The following is a 22183-nucleotide window of genomic DNA, read 5'->3' as shown; positions in this document are numbered from 1 at the left end:
GGCGGGAAGAAAACTTTAGTATCAGAAAAATGTACCAGATTCCGTCAAAATGTACTAGACCTATGTCCTTTTTTATTTTTGTTCATTGCGTATATCGGACATTATTATTAACTTAAAAAATATAATAAAAAGTTGCCTGAAAATCACAAATATAAATCACAAAAATAACATATATAATATGATATATTCATTCTATCAAATATACAAAAGATTTGTTTAGAACGAAATTGCTTACCTTTTTATGTTATTTATAAAAAAGTAGAAATAATCTAGTTGAAAAGTAGTTTTTAATAACAGTTTACAAATTCTAATTTTGTTACTAAGATGCTAAGCTTATTTTAACTTAATTGACTTTTAATATTAGGTACCACATAGCATTCGCAATGATGTTAAATTATTCTCGTTTCTATATTTCTGTTTTCTATTTCTACAACATATAATGAGAAGCGAGAATAGAATGACACCTAGCGTCAGTACGAGTGCTGAGCGAAACATAATCATTAGAAGATGAATACACGTTAGGGGAAAAGATTTCTAATTGACTATCTGGGGTGCTATTCCGTTACCGTGGTTCCGATAGTTGTCGGATCAGTAGGTGTCGTTGCGCAGTTTTTCCACGGTATAAAAAAGCTGCGCAACGACGCCTACCGATTCGACAACTGTCGGTATGCGGGAACGGAATAGTACCCCTGGGCTGTGTTTTAAAACTCTATTTAACGGGTAAGGTAGTATTTAAATGACCAATCAGAATAAAGATAACTACGATTTCTTTGTCATGATCCCATACAGAACAAATATCTGAAATACATCTCATGGATATCTTATAGATATCGCGATATCTACAGGATATCCATGAGATATATTTTGGATATTTGTTCTGTGTGGGATTGATTAATTGAATGTTACTCTACTTGCCGAGTAGGATTTTGGAACGCAACTCTGGTGAACCAAAAAGTACCAAATATATTAAGACTAGCCCTATTTGTACCAATTTTATGCATTGTAGTACTAACGTACCAATTGTGAAGAAAAAGTACCAAATCTAGTACAAATATACCAACTCCGGCAACATTGGTGACTCACTCTTGTTGTCTGGTAATATAACGGCAGACGTAGAGAAGTAATCAGAAAAAAAAATTAGAGAATAATGATAAGAATAATGATAAGAATAATAGTAAGAGGTAAATAACGAAATGTTTGGTTGTGCAATAAGTCATTTCAGATTTTTCAAATGTCATAAAACGATTATACTCCCACGTTATAATTTTACAATATAATGTATATATGCAAAAAATCATAGAAGATTATAGATCAAAACAACACATACATTGTTTCATAAGATTATAACGATATGAAAATAAAATCGTTTCATTTTATCTGAACAATAAATTAATTAAAATTAATTATTAATTAATTATTACACAAATTAATAATAATTAAAGCATGACAATACAAATGCCTTCCTTCTTTTTTCGTATGACTAGTATACAGAAATAAAAATATTTGAAACTTTATTTATCGGATATAAAGTTTATTTCCCTGGGTAAACTTTATATTCCATAAATAAATTTTTTCGAGTATTTTTTTCTCGGTATATTGGTACGCATTATTACGTATACTGAGAAAAAAAATACTTAAAACTTTAAAATTTTATTTGCCGAATATAAAGTTTATTTCCGTAGATAAATTTTATATCCCATAAATAAATTTCCAAGTATTTTTTCTCAATACAGAAAGAATATTAGTTGTTCTTGTTTATAGAAATTCTTTTCTGTATTTCTACTAGTGCAGGAGGACACTGTTAATAAATAAGTTTATCTTGCTGAGGAACATAGTAAGTTTCGAAAAGAACACAGTCAGTGGCGTAGCCAGAAAAAAGCTTCACGGGGGCTTACTTTTTATTTTTGACGAGCAAAAAAAGGTCATTCGAAAAAATTTGTCTCACACTTAGCGTAACCTAGAAAATTAATTTCGGAAGGGCGGCTGCAGCCCCCTCAGCCCTGGCTACGTCACTGAACACAATACACTTTTTAATACCACACTTCAAAGTTCATATACTGAGAGAAATTATTCGATAAAAAATTAACAAAATTAAAAAAAATTAATATTTCCGATAGAAATACTGATGAATTTTTGTATCCGATCAGGAAACACCCGATGAGAAATATCGATTCATAATTTTTTTTTTGATCGGTTTATCTGATAAAATGCCATTATATGATCAGGAGTATCCGATTAAATCTAATCGGATATCCTGATCAGATATAAAAATTGATCGGAATTTGATCGTAAATAACCGTTAATTTCAGATTATCGGATAATTTCTCTCAGTGTAAGACATAAATAGCGTATTTATTATCCTTTCATGAAAAATGAAAGAATAAAAAATTGCTGTGGAATGTCGATTTATTCCTCTATTACAAAATTTAATAATAACTCTTACCATGAAATTCTCTCCCTGTATATACTTATGAATTAGCGTTAGCTTATTTCTCTCTCTTTTTCTTTCTCTCTTTCTCTATCTCTTTCCTTCTTGTTGTTTCGTAGGAAAGCCACGAGGACACCAAAGTTTCACAAATGATTTCGGAAGGAAGACGAAACGACGACACTACCCACTGTCTCACGCGCACTTCGCCCATTGTTCCTTGTCAGCCTCCTGATATTTGGGTTAAAAGTTTAATTCGCCGCCGGGCTAGAGCAGCGATTTTAATTCGAGTTTCTGAACCGGGCGTGCCGCGCCGCGCCGCGTCATCCGCCGCAGCCTACGTTCAGTTTGTGCGCAGCCACGAGAGATACTCTTCAAATTTTCATTCCCTCATTTCCTCCGCCTCACTCTATCGGCGTCACGCGACGTAACAAGCGCTTTGTCCATTTATTTATTGCGTCCGCGTGTCTTTTTCGCACGGTCTTTCCTTCCCGTAAGTCGTCACAACTTCCGCCATCTCGGGGCGGAGACGGATCTTCAAGTTCTCCAGCGTTTTCTTTTAGATTCCTCTCTTAAATTTGTGCTTGATTTCGATGTACTTGGAATAATTTTTTTAAATTAATTTCCAAACGAAAAGATTAATCTGCGGACTTTTGAAAAATTATAAATGTGTCGTTCTTTTGCTTCGCAATTTTTCATTTATTGAAAGAAAAGATATTGAAGGTTCTGGCAGACAATCAGTGAAGATAATGCATGAAGAAAAAAATAAATATTAACATTAAAGTGATACGAATGAATGTATTCTGGTTAAGGAGAACAAAATTCCTGATTCTCAAGAAACAAATTTAGAACCAGACATTTTGTTTCCTTTAACTAAAACGCATTTTATTGTATCACTGTCACGTTGATTCACCCGTTAAATTCAACTAGTATTTCACTGAGAAAAAAATATTTAAGGATTTATTTATGTAATATTAAATTAATTTCTGTGAAATAAAGAAAATTTTAATCACACTGAGAAAAATATTTGAAAATTTATTTGTGAGGTATAAAGTTTATTCACAAAGAAAGAAATCAATTTTATTTTACAAATAAACAAACGTTATATCCTACAAATAAATTTATAAGTATTTTTTCTCAATGTAATTAATACTCACATTGAGAAAAAATATTTGAAAATTTATTTGTAGGATCTAAAATTTATTCACAAAAATAAATTTTATTTCACTCAAATAAACTTTATATTCCACAAATAAATCTTCAAAAATATTTTCTCTCGGTGTAATTAAAATTTTCTCTAAGATAACCGGTAACCAAAATTAACTATATATATAAAATCATAAATGATTTTGTTAATTGAAAACATTAATTATTAATCAAATTTTGATGTGAGATTAATTATACGCTTATTAATAATAAATTGCACCAATCAGTAAAATTATTCGCAATTACATATATAATGTTTGATGAATTTTGATCAATAATTTGATTATTTCGATTATTTTAGTCAAAAAGAATTTCAATCGAAAATTTAAGGTCCTACACTGGATTCAACTAACTTGAAATTATCACGGACAACATCTAGCAATAGTTGTTATTAACCAAATAATTCTGCTTTTGTAGGAAAAAGGGATTTTTCCAACTCTTCTCTTTTCTAATGTTCCTCCATTTTAGGTTTCCTGACAATTTTTTTAAGACCTAGACAAACATCTGATGAGAAATCCAGGACTGTCTACCAAAGTGAACACATTCGCATTAGTACGTTGCCCTTATATCGAAAAATAGATTGTTATCAAGTATTTACTCGACAACATCAGCCAGCGAATCGAACTCGGTATAATTCGGCGGTGTAATGAACGGCACATATCTCATTAAATTGATGGATCCCGGCGCGTTGAGGAATTTCTACGAACACGTGGATTTATTGGATTGACTTTGCATCGATCTTAGTCAGTACAGGTCGCGGTAGCGCGCGCGTACAATTGAACAAACAAATGTGCCGTCGCGATCATCGTCTAGCCAGCCAAGAATTATGACTGTCGTAACATCGCATCGCTACGTTTCAATTTGCTGACTACAATAATAGGTCTACTAGTCCTTGACGACAGTCCTTCGATGAAGCGCGTGAAAAAGCGCGCCGGAGGTCTTGAAGGTACGACTCATTAAGCGAAAACTCCTGACGCGGCTCGCGCATCTGACGACGTAATTTAACACGCCTACGTTGATGTATCAGGAGTCTTAATTTATGACGATCACAATCGATCATATGCTCCGCCATAAATCGATGATATAGGGTAAGTGTCTCCCCTTCTCTCTCTTTCTCAAATTTAAAAAAAATTATATTTCTTAAAGACAGACTTTTAATTCAAATTTGTTTATGGTTTTCTCCGTGTTCACTAAATGTCGGCGTGATTTCTCGTTTGCCTATTTATTTATGCGAAATGAAATATATTCTGTTTAGATACCACACATACACACACATATATATATATATATATATATATATATATATATATATATATATACATATATATACAGGGTGTCCTAGAATACTTTCGAAGCTTTCATGGAGGCATAGTACGGATTGAGGTAGACATACAAATTCTAAACTGTTTTGTGATATTCGCAATAATTATCGAGATATTAATTAAAGTAGATCTGTGAATGATCACGCGAGATATGGTAGTGGCGATGTCTGTCATCGTGTGCTTATACATTAAGTTAAACTGAACAAAAAAGTCATCTACCATTTTCCTAATATAACTTTGTAGATTTTTAATTATTAATTAAAGAAGATTAACTGTCCCTCGCGATAATAATGTTATCTAATGAATGATATGTTATCTAATGAATGACTAATATTATCTAATTAATTTATATATATATATATATACACACACGCGAAATAAAATACTTAAATTATTCCTCTACAATTGTAAACGCGAAATCAATGATAAATTAGCATTTTATAAATATTCAATGCATATTCACAAATTATTTATGGTTGTGTCATTCGAATATAAACGTACCATGAACGTATTATGAACATATAACAACGTTTTTATAGTACATTCATGAAACATACAAACATTCCCAAATATTTGTATAACATTCATGTACTATCTTAATTATGATGAACTGAGGATAGATTTGCGGATATATAAATTTATGAAATACGTGAAACAAATGAGATTAACTTGAATGTAGCATGTGTTTTTCTGTGTGCACGATCGCAGACGGATAATCGGATTAGGATTTTCGAAGAGTCGAGATTTCGAGTTCCGCTCTCGCTCGAGTCCGCTTAATAACGCTCTTCATCAATGGGAACCTTTACTCGGCCGGCCGAGGGTCAATTGCTTATTAACTCAGAGAGCGGTGGCGGCTATTAAACGATTTCATTGTCATTGAAATTGTTTGCAAAAAAAGCGACAACTGTTGCGCTCACGCGGCGGAGACGCGCGCATCTCTGCGTTCACTCGTTCAATCTTCCATTCGCGTCCCAAAAACTCGAAAGGAAGGAGCGATCGCGCGATTTTTGTCTACTTCCAGCGCCGCGCTTTGACGTTGACCGCGTTCCTTGCGCAATTGCTTGGCATGCACAGAAACTAAGAATGGGATACTCGAAACCTCGAAACTCTTCAAGTTTCTCGAAAGACTTCAAGTTTCAAGTTTCCTCGAAAGACTTCAAATTTCAAAACTTCGCATTTTTTGTAATTCAAAATTCTCTAAATCTGAGACAGAGATGCTAATTTCAGAATACAACAGGTCGCTAAAGTATATAGATAGCGTACTAAACTAATAGACGACCTGAAAAAAGTTCGGATAGAGTTAGTGCTTTAAACAAAAACCTTGACTAAATTTTCCTTGACTAAAGTAGTTTATAATAGATAAAAACTCTAAAAAATTCAAAACTTCATCTAATTTTAGTTTTTCTTATATTTAGAAATAATTATTTTCATCTAGTTTGCATATAATTATTTTTAATATTCTATATAATTACTTAATATTTTATCTAATTATATTTTATAAAAAAATTCTACTAATCATGTTTAACTAACATTCTATTTAATTATGTCTAATAAATATTTAAAACTTGATTTTCTGAAAGATTAAAGATTTTAAAGATTTAAAAAACTTGATTTTCTGAAAAAAAATTTTGTCAAGTTTTTAGTTTCTAAACCAAAAATATTCTTTTTGATAGTTGTATATTAGAATGTTGATATTTTACACCAATAAAAATAATTATATTGATCTGTGCTTTTTTATGTACTGAAAAATTGATTTCTTAAATGAAAAGTAATTATACAGAAGCCCGTTTTATGCACAATTACTATCTCTTTTTAATGAGCATTTCAGGTTTAGATAATTTAAGTTTCAAGCGTTTTGAGGTCTCACAAAATTTTGAATTCTAGTTTCGAAGACTCAAAAATCAGGTTTTGATTTATATCTAAATAGAAACCGTGCAATTTCACGAAGTTGCTTTGAGATTTCGATTTACAAAAATTCGCGACAGATTAGACACACTTGCGTAAACGGCCGCTCTAAACAATACCGTATCAGCAGTTATTCGACACCGTTGTGTACCAGAGTTCGATGTGTCATCAGTCTTACCGGTTACAACGTAACGTATACATTACAAAATCACAGAGTCATCATCGTGTACGTTACGAGATTATTGTTGACAAAAGTATCTCGGAGGGTATCCCATATCTTACGTACACTGGATTACCTTTCTCTCTCCTTCTCTCTTTGTTTCATATCTTATACAGAGTTATCGTTTGTTTCACAAACATTCCGAGAAAACTTCTAAATTCCATTGGCTTTAATCGTAAATCAATTTTTTAAGGAATCTGTTTAAATTTTAACACTCAATAAACACCAAGTAACAGTAACATAACATTAATATTACAATTTCCCACTCAACAATATGACTATTGTATAACATATGCGTTATATAACAGTTATTTTCTTAAAGATAAGATGGTTAAATAATCTAAAAAATCTATAATCAATATGTAAAAATGCAGAAAATAGAGTAAAATATGAAAAGAAACTTACATTACAATTATTTTTCTCTAGTATTTTTCTCTTAGTGTGGTATTCATATGATATTTTTGCAAACATATACACAAACGATCTAGTCAAAAGTGTTAACTCGTCAAAGCGCCAAAAATGATTATTTCTTTATGAGTTTTTAAAAATTATAAGTGAGTTTGATTGATATTCTTTTGCTATAATGCTAAAGCTGTATATATTGTAAATCACATTTATAAACATTTAGTACAAAGTTATAGAGCTTCCTCATGTCGTATTAATCATTATTTAACATAATTTTCTAACAAAACCACTACTTTAAGGGCTCTGAATAATTTGTAGGCATATAACGAATCTCTATGAAATTTCTTAACTTGTCACATTTTTTAACTTGTCAGTGTTTTATTATGCTTGAAGGAAGTTGCATGACCTTCTCGTAAGTGAAACCCGCATATTAGTTATAAGTTGAGTTATAAAGCGCATGCGCAACATTAAACTCATGTGCCGCTGGCGTGCATGATACAGTCACTTATAGTGATCTAAAACAAAAAAAGTGAACAAGATTCTTATTTTACATGAGTGTGCCTACCGTCTGGATCATTGGATTAAAATTTTGACAAAATTTGACAAAATTATGACATCGCGATTTGTTTGTTGATCTCGTCATTTTGAACAAATTTTGGCTTAGTTTTCAATGGTCCTAGTTTAGACAATAGTCACACTCGTATAAAACAAGAATCTTGTTTACAAGCGACGATATCATACACTCTAATAGGACACAAGCCGAAGTATTGCACCACGCCCTGTAACTGAGTTATTATACAAGCTGTAGTTATGCAAAAAATCATGTAACTTCCCAATGAAAAATTTTTCATATATAATTATATAAAATTATATATAATTATATATAATTATATATTATTATGTATCAAATTTGTCCATTCATGTTCATACATTCTACTTATATATATAAATTCATATATAATTTTACATAGTTACGCATAAATTTATATGTAATTATACATATTGTTATACATAATTGTGTATAATTATATATAATTTTATATGATTATATATAATTATACATAATTATGTATGGACAAATTTCATACAAAATTTTACATGAAAAATTTTTCATCGGGTTCCTCAAAACATAATAAAAATATACTGAAAAGCTCAAAAATATGTGTCTTATAATTTCTTGGTAAAAAATTCCAAAGAAACTCCTTTAATTCCTGCCTACAAACCAACCAGAGCCTTTAAATGCGCTAAATTTTCATCATAATCTTCTCAATCTCAAGCAAATCCAAGTGAGAAGACAGCTTTTCTCGTAAACCTGCGGATGTCATTACGTCTCATTCTCGTGTTTGTGTATTCATCATTATTATTTATTTTAAGTTAATCAGATTACTTTATCGAGTGTTTTTAAATTGCACGTGCGCATTTGCATTTGCACGTCGCTTTGGAAAACTGAAAGTTCCCGCGCGATCTCCTCGTTGCCTAGTTGACTGTTGAACGCGCGTTCGTCGTGTTAGGCAAATAAAGTTTAGAATCGGACGGCCGCATTTAGCGTGCCTGAACGTGGCTATCTGATTCTCATGTCACGTTGACATTGAATGCTATCTTGATAGGCAAATAAAACTCACGAGCGGATGGTCACATTAAACGAATATATGCATCGAGAATAGGAGCCTTCCTTTTCGGCCGATTTCACCAGCTTTCCTCGAAGCGCACGAAATATCCGTGTATTTTTCTGTTTCATTTTTCCGATGTCGCTAATACGCCAGTGACTCGTTATCATGTTTTCAAATAGCTAGAGAGATTTCAATTTAATCTTCTAATTTAACGTTAGATATATCCATTAACGATTCTCCTTCGAAGAACGTGTCTATATTCTCTCAAGGATTTTTCGAAAGTGTCTACATTCTTGATAATTGTCAGGTGTTATATTTGGCGCTTAATAAAGTACACGCAGAAAAAATTGATATTTACTTAAAAGTGTGATGTACTCAAATTTCAACAATGTTATAATTTTATTTAAACACAAAATATTACAGTAATCTCACAAGCAAATATAAATATGATTATTTTGATGATAATGATTTCCGACATTTAAAAATAACATTCTTAAATATCTTGTGCTTTTAATTTATGAAAATTATTTTCTAATAATAACCCAGACAGCACAGAGAGTTTAAAAAGAATTAAAAAACAATTCAGCGAATGTCAGTAATTTTGAGTTCAATTTCAGATGTAAAAAGAATTCATTTCTGAAAAGAAATGAACTTAATTCTGAAAAGAATCTTTTTTGCATTTGAAAATGAACTCAAAATTACTGACATTCGCTGAATTAATTTTAAACTCTCTGTGCCACCTGGGAAGAATATATTTTTCTTTATTGAATTATATGATCACATATTGATGCAAATAACTAATCTTCATTTAATACTATATAATTTTAAGATTTACATTTTACAAGGCATTATTTTAAGATTTAATATTTATTTTTTGTAAAAAATATAACATCTGGCAATTCTGAAATATGCAAACACTGAAAATGTCCTTATTGTTATTATTATTATTACTGGGCGGCCGTATTACATTATATCAATTCTGTTCCTGGACTTCTTAACGCGACCGACTATTTGCGAATAACTGAGCCAATTGGAGTCCAACGATTTGGATGTTCGTGACCCGCCTCGCTTGAGGAAAGCTGAGCGAAATGGAAGGACATTTTATCAACGAGGTGCGAGCTGGTCACGCTCCTTATCTCTTATCGGTCTCACCTGACGGACGTTGACTTTACAGAGCCATTCGCGTAGAGATCGGCTGCCATAGCATCGGTGTCAGCCCAATGACATTCTGATTGTAGAGCCGCCGATGAATGCCTCACGCGCGCCGCTGAGACTCGATCTCTCTCCCCTCTTCGTGTCTTCTCGTCTTTCCTCCCTTTTCGGGAGAGAACAATCAGCCACGTTCCCGGTGGGAACGCCTGGATATCCCCAGTATCACCTGACGATGAGAAGGGGCTCTATCACTGGCAATCAATCGTCAACCTTGACCAGTCTCATTCTCACTGCGAACACACTGATCGCCTCGTCGCGAACACGCTCGTCGTGCCGACATTATCCCTGTGTCACATTATCGCGCGCGACTCGTCTGCGAGGAAATGCGTATCTTTCCCGGCAACCGTTCACCAGAATCCCGAATCGCAGGCGCGAAATGCGACGCGAACCGAGCGATTTCGAGCGAGGAAACGCGAGGAATCGTCGCGCGCGCGCGGCGAGCGCAATTTCAAGGGAACGACTGTCGCTCCGGCGCTGGGCTGGCATTCAGCGGAGACGTAGGATCATCCTGAGCCCGCCATCGACTGAACTATGTATGTCAGACGGGGGCACTGTCAATTGGATAACTACCTACCCCACATTGACGTGTTGTCGCGTGTGTAATGCGTATCGCTGATGCTAAAAGTCCACGTAGTCCGTTTTTCTCTCTCTCTCTTTCTCTTCTTCTCCGCTCTTCGCGAATCATTTCGCGTTGTCAAAAAGTTCTCGCGTTGAGCGAATGTGAACTGAGAAAAAATACATGAAAATTTATTTATGAAGTATAAAGTTCATTTCTATGATCTAAAGTTTATCCTTGTAAAATAAAATTTACTTCTGTGAAACAAGATTTATTTCTCTATGAATAAACTTTATATCTTAGAAATAAATTCTCGAATATCTTAAATAAGATTTCTTAAAAAAGAAATGAATTCTCGAGTATCTTTCAATGTGAATGACTCCTATGAGTATAAAATGTGAGTATAAAAAAATACTTGGAAATTTATTTCTAAAGAATAAAGTTATTTCTGTGAAATAAAGTTTATCCTTGTGTGTGAGAATTAAAATTTATTTCTGTGGAGAATATACGGTTTATATATTTTTCTGCGAATAAATTTTATATCTCAAATAAATTCTCTCTCTCTCTCTCTCTCTCTCTCTCTCCCCACACACACACACAGTGTGAGGGACTTTTTGTGAATATGTACTGAAAAAAAATACTTGGAAATTTATTTGTAGAATATAAAGCTTATTCATAAAAATAAACTTTATATGCCAAAAATAAAATGTCATATATCAAATAAATATTATTTTTTCTCAACGTACGTTCGCAACAGAAGGATCTATAAGGATACGATACTTATGATAGGAAAATATTCGCTCGCTTCGTCCTATTTTTCTTTCTTTTTTAGGATAAATTTATACGAAAAAAGGAGAGATGTTCGCATGAAATTATGTGTGCTATTTTCTTATCTGTATCGATATATCAAGCAGTCGGCACATGGTAACACTACTTTTTCACGTGAGATTGTCCAAAAAGAGAGGTGTGCCGATATCTTTGCAGATTCGCCAGTGCTTATTGGCTCTAATGTTACTTGGAGTCGAAGAAAACGCCATCAAACTGGAAGCGTGCGTTTATTTCGTGCGTCGTTCTGTCGTCACTTCGGCAGCATCGCGAATTAACTCGATGACGCGGGGAAGAATAATTTATATCGCACGACACACATAGCACGTCAGCTCAATCAGAACCGACCTTGCAAACCGACTAATACCGATCTTGGCGGGAAAGCCGTCGTTCCTATTGATAAATTCGTGCGTTCTTATTAATGCGTCATCAATTGCGTGCGGCGTATGACTTCTTCTCCTTCCTTTTCACATTCTTGACGCATACGTCTCTTTGAGCATCCCATTTATATATATACAACTTCGAGTCTCCAAGACTATGTAGAAATTTTATAGAAACTACGTTAGAGACATAAATTCTATTTGTTGGAGAAATTTTACATTTTTTCGAAATCAAGATGAGTAAACTGTTAAATTTATTGGTAACTGTTAAATTAGATTGGTGAAAAAGATTTGTCCTGCTTATCAGATAAAATAGAAAAAACGAAAATTATCTATAGTTGAGTATTAAAAGAAAAATTAGAAATTCTCGTTAGATGAAAAAAATTCGACTCGATGTTCATTTTATTCATAAAAAATGATTAATTCTATGAAATTAGATAATTTCGTTTTTTCTATTTTATCTGATAAGTACGACAAATCTTTTTCATCAACTTAATATTTAAAGGATTAATAACACGTGTTAACAAAAAACAAAATGTGCTATACACAATAACAAATTTGTGCTATATACAAATTTAATCATTTTTAAAGTTTTCTAACTTTGTTGAAAACATTTGTAAATATCATTCTTGCTAATAACATTGCTATTAGCAGTTTCATCATGATTTTCCTAATTTTATCAGTGGCAAAATAAAAAATTTTAATCAATAACATTTGTTTTCCGCAAAATATTGAAAACAAATGTTATTAACATTTTTCATTCCAAAATAAAAAAATTAATAGCAAAATTCAATTAACTTGTTTTGTATCTTGTTGGAAACGATTGTTTTCAGCAATTTTAAATGAAACGATCTATATTGTTTAATAACATTGCTAAAACCATTCGTTATTAGCAGTGTTATTTCTGGTGTGAACTGCTCTTTATGAATTTCTTTAGTAAGACTTCACCTCATCGACGACGGACGAAGAAAAAACCCGACATCAGGAATAAAGGATTCGCGAGAGAAATTGGAGACGCGTATCGCATTTCATCGATATGACGGACCGCGTGAAATGATTTCGCCAGTGTTGCAGTACTCTCTAAACGAATGATTCATCGCAATTCCATTCCCATTTGCTCAGGACCCTCTGCGCGCGATTTACGTATCAACGGGTTTGATGGGTCGCTAAAAGCTACCGACTGAGACCTCCATCGAAGTTTAGGCCCTATCAGTGACGCAACATGACGCTTAAAAGGCATTCGCGATTCTGTGTCACCGATAAAAGTAGATCGAACATAGCCGGCTATTTTCTTCGAGATATCTTAGTTCTCGTCGCAAAATTTATTCTGCTTCGATCTGAAAGAAGCCAGTAGATAGTCCTGAAAAATTGTTTTAAATATATCGTTGCTTTGTATACATTATTGTATACATTATTAATGTAGCAAATGTACAATTACTTTGTATGTACATTTTTAATGTAGAACTTTATCTAAAGAAGTGATAATCAAACAAGTGGTTTTTAGTTGCGTGGATCATACGGACTTCAGAGATAATATTACACAAATCGTTGTATTTATTTAAATGGTTGATTTTTTACTTTGCAGATCGCTATATCTCTCGCCATCAACTACGTATCCTGCAAAAGGATGAATCTCACTCAGCTGATTAAGGACAGTTTCAGAAGGCAGCCTCAGCTGTATAATCAATATAGTCTGCGTGACGGACAACTGAGGGGTTTCTCTTATCTGTCAGAAGATGATTACAATGAGGCAATGGAGAATGAGGACAAGCTGCAACAGCTAAACAGAGATAACAGGAATTTAATGATTGTCAGTAAATGGTTTGCTATTTCTAGAAATAGATTTTGTGCGATAAAAAAGAATGCGAGTATTTTCCAAAGTTAATCTTGCTCGATAATTAATCTAAGAATACAATTTTTTCCAATTAAATTCTCGAAGAATTCGACGCTTTAAGCTCTGCTGAACTCTTATCAGTTTACAAGGCTCTCAGAATAAAATCTCAATATTGAGGTCAATAAGAACCAAGACAAGATGTCCATATTCCTAAAATTTTATTATAATGGTCTAGATTGAAATGACCAATATAAATTTAAACGTTTCAATTCTAAGTTTGAACCTTCTTCAGTAACATTAATGATCAATAAATAAGATAAAGATCAATAAATAATTTTACTGCTGACATAAATGTGGTACACATATATGAGGAAAGGTACATTTTCGAATGGGACAAAGTTAAGGTTCTACACGTGGAACCTATTTATAAAAAACGAATTATATCTGAAATGCTACACAGAGAAGCAATCTAAAAAGCATTTAAAGACAGGCTCTGTCGATTTAAATCAACAGAGTGACACCAAACTTTTAGATAACCTTTATCTACCTGTTGCAAATAATTTTAAATTTTAACTTATCAGATGTTTTAAATAAAAATATTTACTTTGACAAGATTTAAGTGTCGAACCGAGTGAGGTGTTGTTATTTGAAGTTTATCAGTTGACATAATGTCTTTGATAATCATTTTCGTCTTGTGTCTAGGCGTCGTTATGCTGATGGTATGTTAATTTATTACAATAAGAACTAGTGTTTAATGATATATAAAACAGTTGGTTTACCTCTCCCAGATGCTAAGGAGCCTCAACCAATTGTAGCATGGTATTGCCAATTTACAAGGATAAATTAACAATTTCATTCAGTCTCGACTGCGACAAGTTGCCTGACCATTATTGCTATCTATGCGTTTTTACAATGATTTAATTTGATGTAATATCCGTGAGCCGTTTGTTCGAATGATGTGTTTATATGTATATTTGTATGTATATGAGCAATTTCATTAATGTTACTGAAGAAGGTTCAAACACTTAGAACTGAAACGTTTAAATTTGTATTGGTCATTTCAACCTAAAACGTTATAATAAAATTTTAGGATCTTCGGATATCTGTCTTAGCTCTTATTCTTGGCCTCAATATTGTTATTTAGATCTTGTCAGTTTCTTTCAACTCTAAATTTCTCTTATGTATTTATCTCTGGTTCAAACGTCTTCTACGTCACGGGTGACGTTGCATTGAAAGATAATTGTCTATATTAAAATTCGAGGCTTTTTTAATTCTGTCGAATTCCTGTCAGTTTTTTAATTCTACATAGAGGAAAGATTATATAGCTTTCCTTTTATACATTACATTCTTTTCAATTTTACTATATTTTCTAGCTTAGATATAGACTGTTAGTATAATTCATTTTGCTAAGGAACATAGTAATTTTTTAATATAAATTTTAATTCCTAATAGTATATATGAAAAATAGAAAGAAAATAAATGAAGGGCAAAATGTCCACATGTTCTTTCCCCGATATAATGTCTAAAATCGGGACATAAGATGTCTTAAAGATCATCTTTAAGATGTCTTTCAAACGATTTATGTATAAATGTCTTTAAGGCGTCTTAAAGATTATCTTTAAGACGTCTTATGTTCTGATTTTAAACATTATGTTGTCTGGGTTGGTTATTAAATCGTATAGTAATTTTGAAAATTCTTCCTTCTTCTGTAAATGCTTCCTCTGCGTATTTATCTTTAAGATTCAAGCGTCTCTATATATTACACGTAACGTATCGCTACATTGAGACATAATTATCCATATCAAGTTTCTCTCTTTCAACTTACACACAGCAATACAATGATCTTTGCAAAACGAAAGTGACGAAAATCGATTTGATGGACGATCCCGTTTACGACTATCAACCGTCGCATTATTTCGAGATCTCCTGCGAGGGATTTGACGACAATGAAGCGATAATGGGGGAACGTCCGCAACAGGTAAACTCGCGCAATGACAAATAGACTGATACGCATCCGAGATAGTAGAAATCTTTCAGTGAAAGATTTTCTTTTGGTGAATGATAGGAATGCAAAATCGCTCTTTTGTAAACGTTATAACGATATTTTTTATTCGCTTTTTTCAGAAATGCGCTTATCCAGGATTTCATTGCGTGCAGAGAAGCCGGCAGCTGTTTCTATCCAGACGACGATGGGAATCCGAATGCTGGGAACCGCACATGATGGAGATCAAGAGCGATTGCGATTGCATGTGGCCGGCCACTCTGAGCGACATAAGGGATCATTATTGATCTACCGATGGCAAATCCGTCAATTACTAGAACTCGACGTTTCACTATATAGTACAAAAATATCGAAAAGCTTCTATATTTGCAATATGTAAACGAGGTCTCTCTTAAAAATATTTATTCACTGTATTACAAATATGAATAAGTGAAATATAACGGATACCAATTAATGATCCCGTCTTGCGCGTTTTCTTTCTCATATAAACTATTTATTGAGAAAATTCGTACAAGGTCAAAACGCATTTCACTCGCGGAAGAATCCGCTCGTTTTCGCTTCTTCATGACGGATCATTTCCACGAGTTCGCCTTGTGCTTTGGCAAGAAGTGGAATCCGTCAGGCACTTTTCCGAGCAGCATCTCTCTGGAAAGAAAACGAAACTGTGAATATCGCGATTGCGCAGCCAGATCCAACTATAATCCGGTAAGAACCGGTAGCTTGAAAACAATCGCCTTACGATAACTTCACCCAGTCGGCACAATTGGAGCTGGCCATCAACGTTTCCATATCGTTGCGACCTCTGTAGAACGGCGGCCGCTCGTTGATTCTTTGCGGTGGTCTCTCCAGAATTCCAACAGGAACATATCTGTAACGCATTATATTGTAAATACATACAACAGAAAGTGGTACAACGCTTTATACTATAATAGCGCAACGCTTCATATAATTCAATAGATGTATTATTCCAACAGAGTTAAAAAGGAAGAAATTCTATTTATCAGTAAAATTCTACATAAAGCAATTGCGATATAAATATATAATTTAAACAACTTAAGAGTAACTTAACAGGATAAAATACCAGCTATATTTTTCTTTTGATCAAAATAAGATGAATTTTTTAACAAGGAAAATTTTTTAACAAGAGAAACTGATTGCAAATTATACAGATTACATTCAATTACTATTTTTTACAACGTGGAGTCGCGAATATAGCGCAATTAGTTGCTCTTGGAGCGAGTTTACCTGTGAAGAAATGAGATCCACTCCAGCATAAACCTTCTCGTGGTCTCGACCCCGTGGGTGTCGGATCCCCAGTGCTCGAGTCCGTAATTCGTGTACTTTCGAAGAATATCAAATCTTTCCCCACTCGATATATCGATCAGCTTTCTCTCCTTGATCTCCGTAAATATCCATGGCTTGATCAAGGCACCGCGACCGATCGTGATGCCTTGGACCGTAGTGTAGGTCTCCTTCACTCTCTGATAATCATCAAAAGATAAAATATCGCCGTTCCCATACACAGGCACAGGTTGCGCCGCCAGGGCGCATTTCTCTATGTAGTCCCAGTCGGCTAACTTCGTGTATCTTTGTTCACGAGATCTTCCATGAACCTATTGAGGAAAATAACGGCTTTTCATCTAACGCTAAATAAGCGACGAGATCTGCGCCGATCTCTCCGAGAAGCTCGTATTTCTACTACCCTTTTTCGCATTTCCCAGAAGACAATAATTCTTTGTCAATTGTTCTAGAAAATTTTTTTTCATTGAACATTAATAATTCGGCATAATGTATGCAAAATTAAATCTCTCCAGCGACATCTAGATTCTTTAAAAGTAATCTTCTTTAAGATTCTTGGCTCCTCGTCGTGAAACTCTTGATTGATGAAGTGAGAAAATACACGCTGAAAGTTTTTGCAAAATATGTTAAAATTAAAAGATATAAGTATATATGAAATAAGGCAACTAATCAAGTAGACTTATAAAATAGTCGGAACACTTCTTTTTGTTTGAACAATCAACAATTAATAACCGTAAAATTAATAAGACATGTAGCTTTTTTTTTTTAATCTATCTTCTTCCATAATTTTGTCACGTTAATTTTGCAGTTATTTATTGATCGTTAAAAGGAAAAAAAGAATAGTCGACTATTTTACGTATCTACTCGATCGATTGCAAGTGTCGTTTTGTAAACATATTTTATTCCAACATATGTTGCAAGATTTTTAATGTGTATTTTTTTGTTTTTGATATCATAAATCAGGATGGCCGCGGCAGAGGTTTCCTAGAGCCTTAAACTGTTTTTAAAAACAATTCTCCTAAAAATGTTTTAATCAATTTATCATAAACTCCCTTTAAATCAATTTTCTTAAATTTTTTGAAGTAAATTTTCTTAAAACTGTTCTTAAACCACGTTCTTTAAACAATTTTTTCATAAACTTCCCTGAAAAGTTCCGCTTTGCGCCGAGAATACAGTCTTCCCGAAGAGGCCGTCAGCGACAAGAAATATTAATCCAACGGACTTACTCACAGTAATCATGGACACACCCCACTCGTGAAACTTTGGCATTAAGTTATGCGCGATCGGCCTGTCTATGTAGACCCCGGTCCTAGTCTTAATAGATAAAGGTATGTCCAATACTTGACTAACGGACTTTACCACGGTTTCAAGTACGTTCAGTCGATTGAGCATACCACTGCCGCCGCCCTGCCTGTAAATCAAGTCGATCGGGCAACCGAGATTCAGATCGATGTAATCCACGCCGATCTCGCGATTCAGCAGCTGGGCGCATCTCGTCAGCACGCCGGGGTTGTTGCCGCACAGCTGCACGCCGAATAAGTCCTCGCACTCGTGCCTCTTCACCAACGCCCATTCTTCCTGCGCGCCTTTCAGGATTTTCGGCGCCAATGCCATCTCGCCGCACGTGATGTCGGCGCCATACTCTTTGCAGATCCTGCGGAACGGCAGATTGCCCACGGTCGTCAACGGACTCAGCAGTATCTTGTTCTTCCAATCGATCTTCCGCTTCTCCGACGGTTGCAACCTGATCAGGTCGCTATCGTCCACCGGTCCCATTCTCGATCGTTTCGACTCATGTGAGGCATCGCGATCAGCCACGTCGCACTTCGCTTTTACGTCGTTGCTATTGTCGACGATGTGAACGGATTCTGCGGCCGCAACTTCTGATCCCGGCTTATCCCTAGCTTCCGTCTCACGCGTCTCCCTATTGTCGACGTTCTTAGGCTCGTTGGACTTGAAGTATTGCAGTTGCATCTTCTTTCTAGACGGATCGTTGGCTTTGACGATCGCCTCCGCTTTGGCGAAATTGTACTTGTGTTTGCGCAGCTTGTTCTGCAGGTCCTTGGACAGCTGATTCATCGTGGAAGGCGAACGCTTCTTGTACTCCTCGAGTCTCTTCTCGTCGACGATATTGAAACCATCTTCAGTCAGATGTCGTGAGCCCATTCTGCACGTGGTACCTCGCGGGCACTTGCCGGTCACGTTGAAGATATGACACTCCGTGCCGATATCCACCGGTCGTATCTTCAAGTACTCCTTGCGATCGTGCAGAAACACGCAGCGCTGATTCAGGCATTTTCTCTCAGACTCGTCCACTGTTTGATCTGCGATCCAAGGGCACAAGCTCAACTCCCTGGGCGCCTTAAATGGCGGCGGCCTCGCTTTATTTTGACCTCTGAGCTTCTCCTTCTTGTCATCTTGCTTGAACCTTTTAACAGCCGACTCGTCTGATGACGATTGTGCTTCCGCGTCTTCCGCATTTGTGCTCGCAAATACTTTCTGCTTATCGGTCTCTGTCAAACACTGCTTACTCAGCTGCCTTACGTGGTCTTCGATGATAAACCTGTAATATTATAAATGTCAGTTTCACACAATAACAATAAATAATAATATATAACAGACAGAACCGAGGATATTATTAATTGTGGTTGTTTATGAGTAAACATGACAATGAAATAATATAAATTCATAGAAATATTATTCATGTAATATTTAACATACAAACTATAAAGAGGATAGACGTTTTTTACAACGTTAAATAGTAGCAGAGTTAAATAAGCATTTGTACAATCGCAGCAGGAGATTATTGGATTAGGATTGTCAGATTTGAAAATTAAAGATCTCAATTGATTTCCAAAATGAAGAAAGGAAAAATTGGAAATCTGGTTCATAAAAATATATTTGTTGGAAAATATATCAATAGATTATAATCATTATAATAACAGTGAATAAAATATATAGCCAGAATATAAGGATGTAATCACAATTTTATTATTATAATTGACAACAGCAAGAATATATATTATAAAAACTTATATATCTGTATAGATGTATATCTGTGTTGATATCTGGCAACCCTATAGATATTAGTTCACAGATATATTAAGCTTCTTACCTAAAAACAATACTAATTTAGCAGTCCAAATGTTAAATTAAGTAAAAACAAGAATAATAAATATATTACAACATGAAATATATAAATTTGATATTTCAGTTGGAATATTTAATAATTTTGACATTTTTAATACTAGCTAAACAGCTGGATTGATAGTAAAAAGTAAATATTTGGAAACCCTATGGATGTATTACTTCACAGATATATTAAATTACTTATTTTACAAACAGATAAGACGTGATCTATGTTTCTTATGACAAACTTAACAATGGCTTTGTTTACATTGTGCACTTGATATGCGTACTAAATAGTAACTTTCTATTAACTTAATGCATATCAACATAAACATAATACATAGTAACTTTCTATTAACTTAATGCATATCAATGGCGATGCATTCAATCAATATGTTTTGTTGATGAGTATTATATCAACTTAATACACCATTGTTTATATATATCGTCGATATTAAGATTATCTAATAGAAAGTTACTATTTAGTACACTATCAAGTGCACGATGTAAACCAAGCCAGTATATTAGTTTATAGATGTGTTAATTACCAATAACAACTAACTTTTAAAAAGAAATATTTGAATGTTTAAACTTTAATTTTTAATAAGATATGTAGACCACATTTTAACTGCTTAAAAAAAATAACACTATAAACTAATTTGTGAATAATGCGTATATTGAGGCTACGTTCGCTCTTGTGCTAAATTGGCTTCATTCTATCTTTATTACTTATTACATGCGAGCGGAAGATGATACTTTCAATACAAAAGCGCCTAAAACGAACACAGCCTGAATCAGGTCCCAGGCTGTCCTGAACCAGAACCATGTGACTGTGGTAATGTTGGAGGTTAAGTAACGAATTGATATTCGTAATCGCGTTCTTGAAGTGAATTTGCGACCGATAGATTGACGAAACTCTTACAATATACCTACGTACTCTTCTTTTATCAAACACACGCCCTTCTGCTTGTCTTCGCTGAAATCAAACGAGCAATTCCCGTTACACTTTTCATCACATTCCGCCATTTCTCTCTTTCTCCGAATGGTGTACAGGCCTTTAAGACCAAATCACACTAAAGGCCAAATCACACTGGTGCTTTCCAATTGCTTAACACATTTTGACACACCATACACAAAACCAATTTATTATAGCGAATTCGGTAGCTTGCACTAGTGCGCACTGAGTGCGCATTAAGGCTTGTTTACAGTACATTCTTATATTTAAGATCGTGTCTTAAATACATATTTAAAAACATTTTAACTAATAAAATGATTCGTACGGATGTTATACATATCATATTATGGTTAAAAATATTTGAGAATTTATTTGAGAATTATTTAAGACAATTTTTAAATATAATAACATACTATGAACAAGCCTTAGTGCGCACTCAGTGCACACTAGTGCAAGCAACCGAATTCGCTATAAAATATCTTGTAAGATAATATGCAACCAATAAGCTGGTTTTGTATAACACAGTGTACGCAACTGGAAAGCACTCACTAGCGATTGGCGATTGAAGATTGGAACAAAGCAAAGCTGAAGCTTGTTGATTCGTTAAAATCTAATCTTTAATTGTCAATCTTCAATCGCCAATCGCTAGTGTGATTTGGCCTTTAGGGTATAGACCCTTTCGGTTAGGCGACAGTTTCCCGAAAAGTGGAGGGGATAATGTTGATACCAAGAGAAATCTTTACACGATATAATTTAAAGATCTGTTTTTTTGTAACTGCACTGCTAAACTAATGCAAAAGGTTAGAGTGAGAAAACGTATACTTGCCTTATTTTAATGTATTGCACCAATTTAGCAGTGCAGTTACAAAGAACAGAATCTTTAAATTATATCGTGTAG

The 22183-nt window shown here is 34.1% G+C and overlaps 3 protein-coding genes across 7 annotated transcripts in view; 1 reads left to right on the top strand and 2 right to left on the bottom strand.

Moving 5' to 3' along the window:
* The window catches only part of LOC116843813 (serine/threonine-protein kinase OSR1-like), a 42634-nt gene extending 32186 nt beyond the window's left edge, over nt 1-10448 (bottom strand). For both annotated transcript variants that reach the window (XM_032814628.1, XM_032814717.1), the window contains exon 1: nt 10246-10448. In XM_032814628.1, coding sequence (XP_032670519.1) covers nt 10246-10295 — 50 coding nt within the window. In that variant the 5' untranslated portion in view covers nt 10296-10448. The remainder of the gene's footprint in view (nt 1-10245) is intronic.
* Nucleotides 1-16356, top strand: part of LOC116843954 — a 35234-nt gene extending 18878 nt beyond the window's left edge. For 2 of the 4 annotated variants that reach the window (XM_032815131.1, XM_032815048.1), the window contains exons 2-4: nt 13652-13876; nt 15732-15878; nt 16025-16356. In XM_032815131.1, coding sequence (XP_032671022.1) covers nt 13694-13876; nt 15732-15878; nt 16025-16189 — 495 coding nt within the window. In that variant the 5' untranslated portion in view covers nt 13652-13693 and the 3' untranslated portion in view covers nt 16190-16356. Of the gene's footprint in view, nt 1-3908; nt 4184-10718; nt 10839-13651; nt 13877-15731; nt 15879-16024 lie in introns of those variants that run through there. The other 2 variants (XM_032814973.1, XM_032815213.1) reach the window with 2 other exon arrangements.
* LOC116843902 (tRNA-dihydrouridine(47) synthase [NAD(P)(+)]-like) lies at nt 16288-21427 on the bottom strand. Its single transcript, XM_032814852.1, has 5 exons — nt 21268-21427; nt 18432-19764; nt 17148-17515; nt 16642-16770; nt 16288-16547 (listed from the first exon to the last, which is right to left on the bottom strand). The coding sequence occupies exons 1-5, from the start codon at nt 21354-21356 to the stop codon at nt 16475-16477; spliced, it is 1992 nt and encodes a 663-aa protein (XP_032670743.1). The 5' UTR covers nt 21357-21427; the 3' UTR covers nt 16288-16474.
* Between the last annotated feature and the right edge of the window lie 756 nt (nt 21428-22183).

This window comes from Odontomachus brunneus, unplaced genomic scaffold, assembly GCF_010583005.1.
Source record: "Odontomachus brunneus isolate Ranch 3 - 2012 unplaced genomic scaffold, Obru_v1 Obru_scaffold_001, whole genome shotgun sequence".
Taxonomy (NCBI): Eukaryota; Metazoa; Arthropoda; class Insecta; order Hymenoptera; family Formicidae; genus Odontomachus; species Odontomachus brunneus.
The sequence above is the reverse complement of the archived record's forward strand: the minus strand, read 5'-3'. Positions and strand labels throughout refer to the sequence as shown.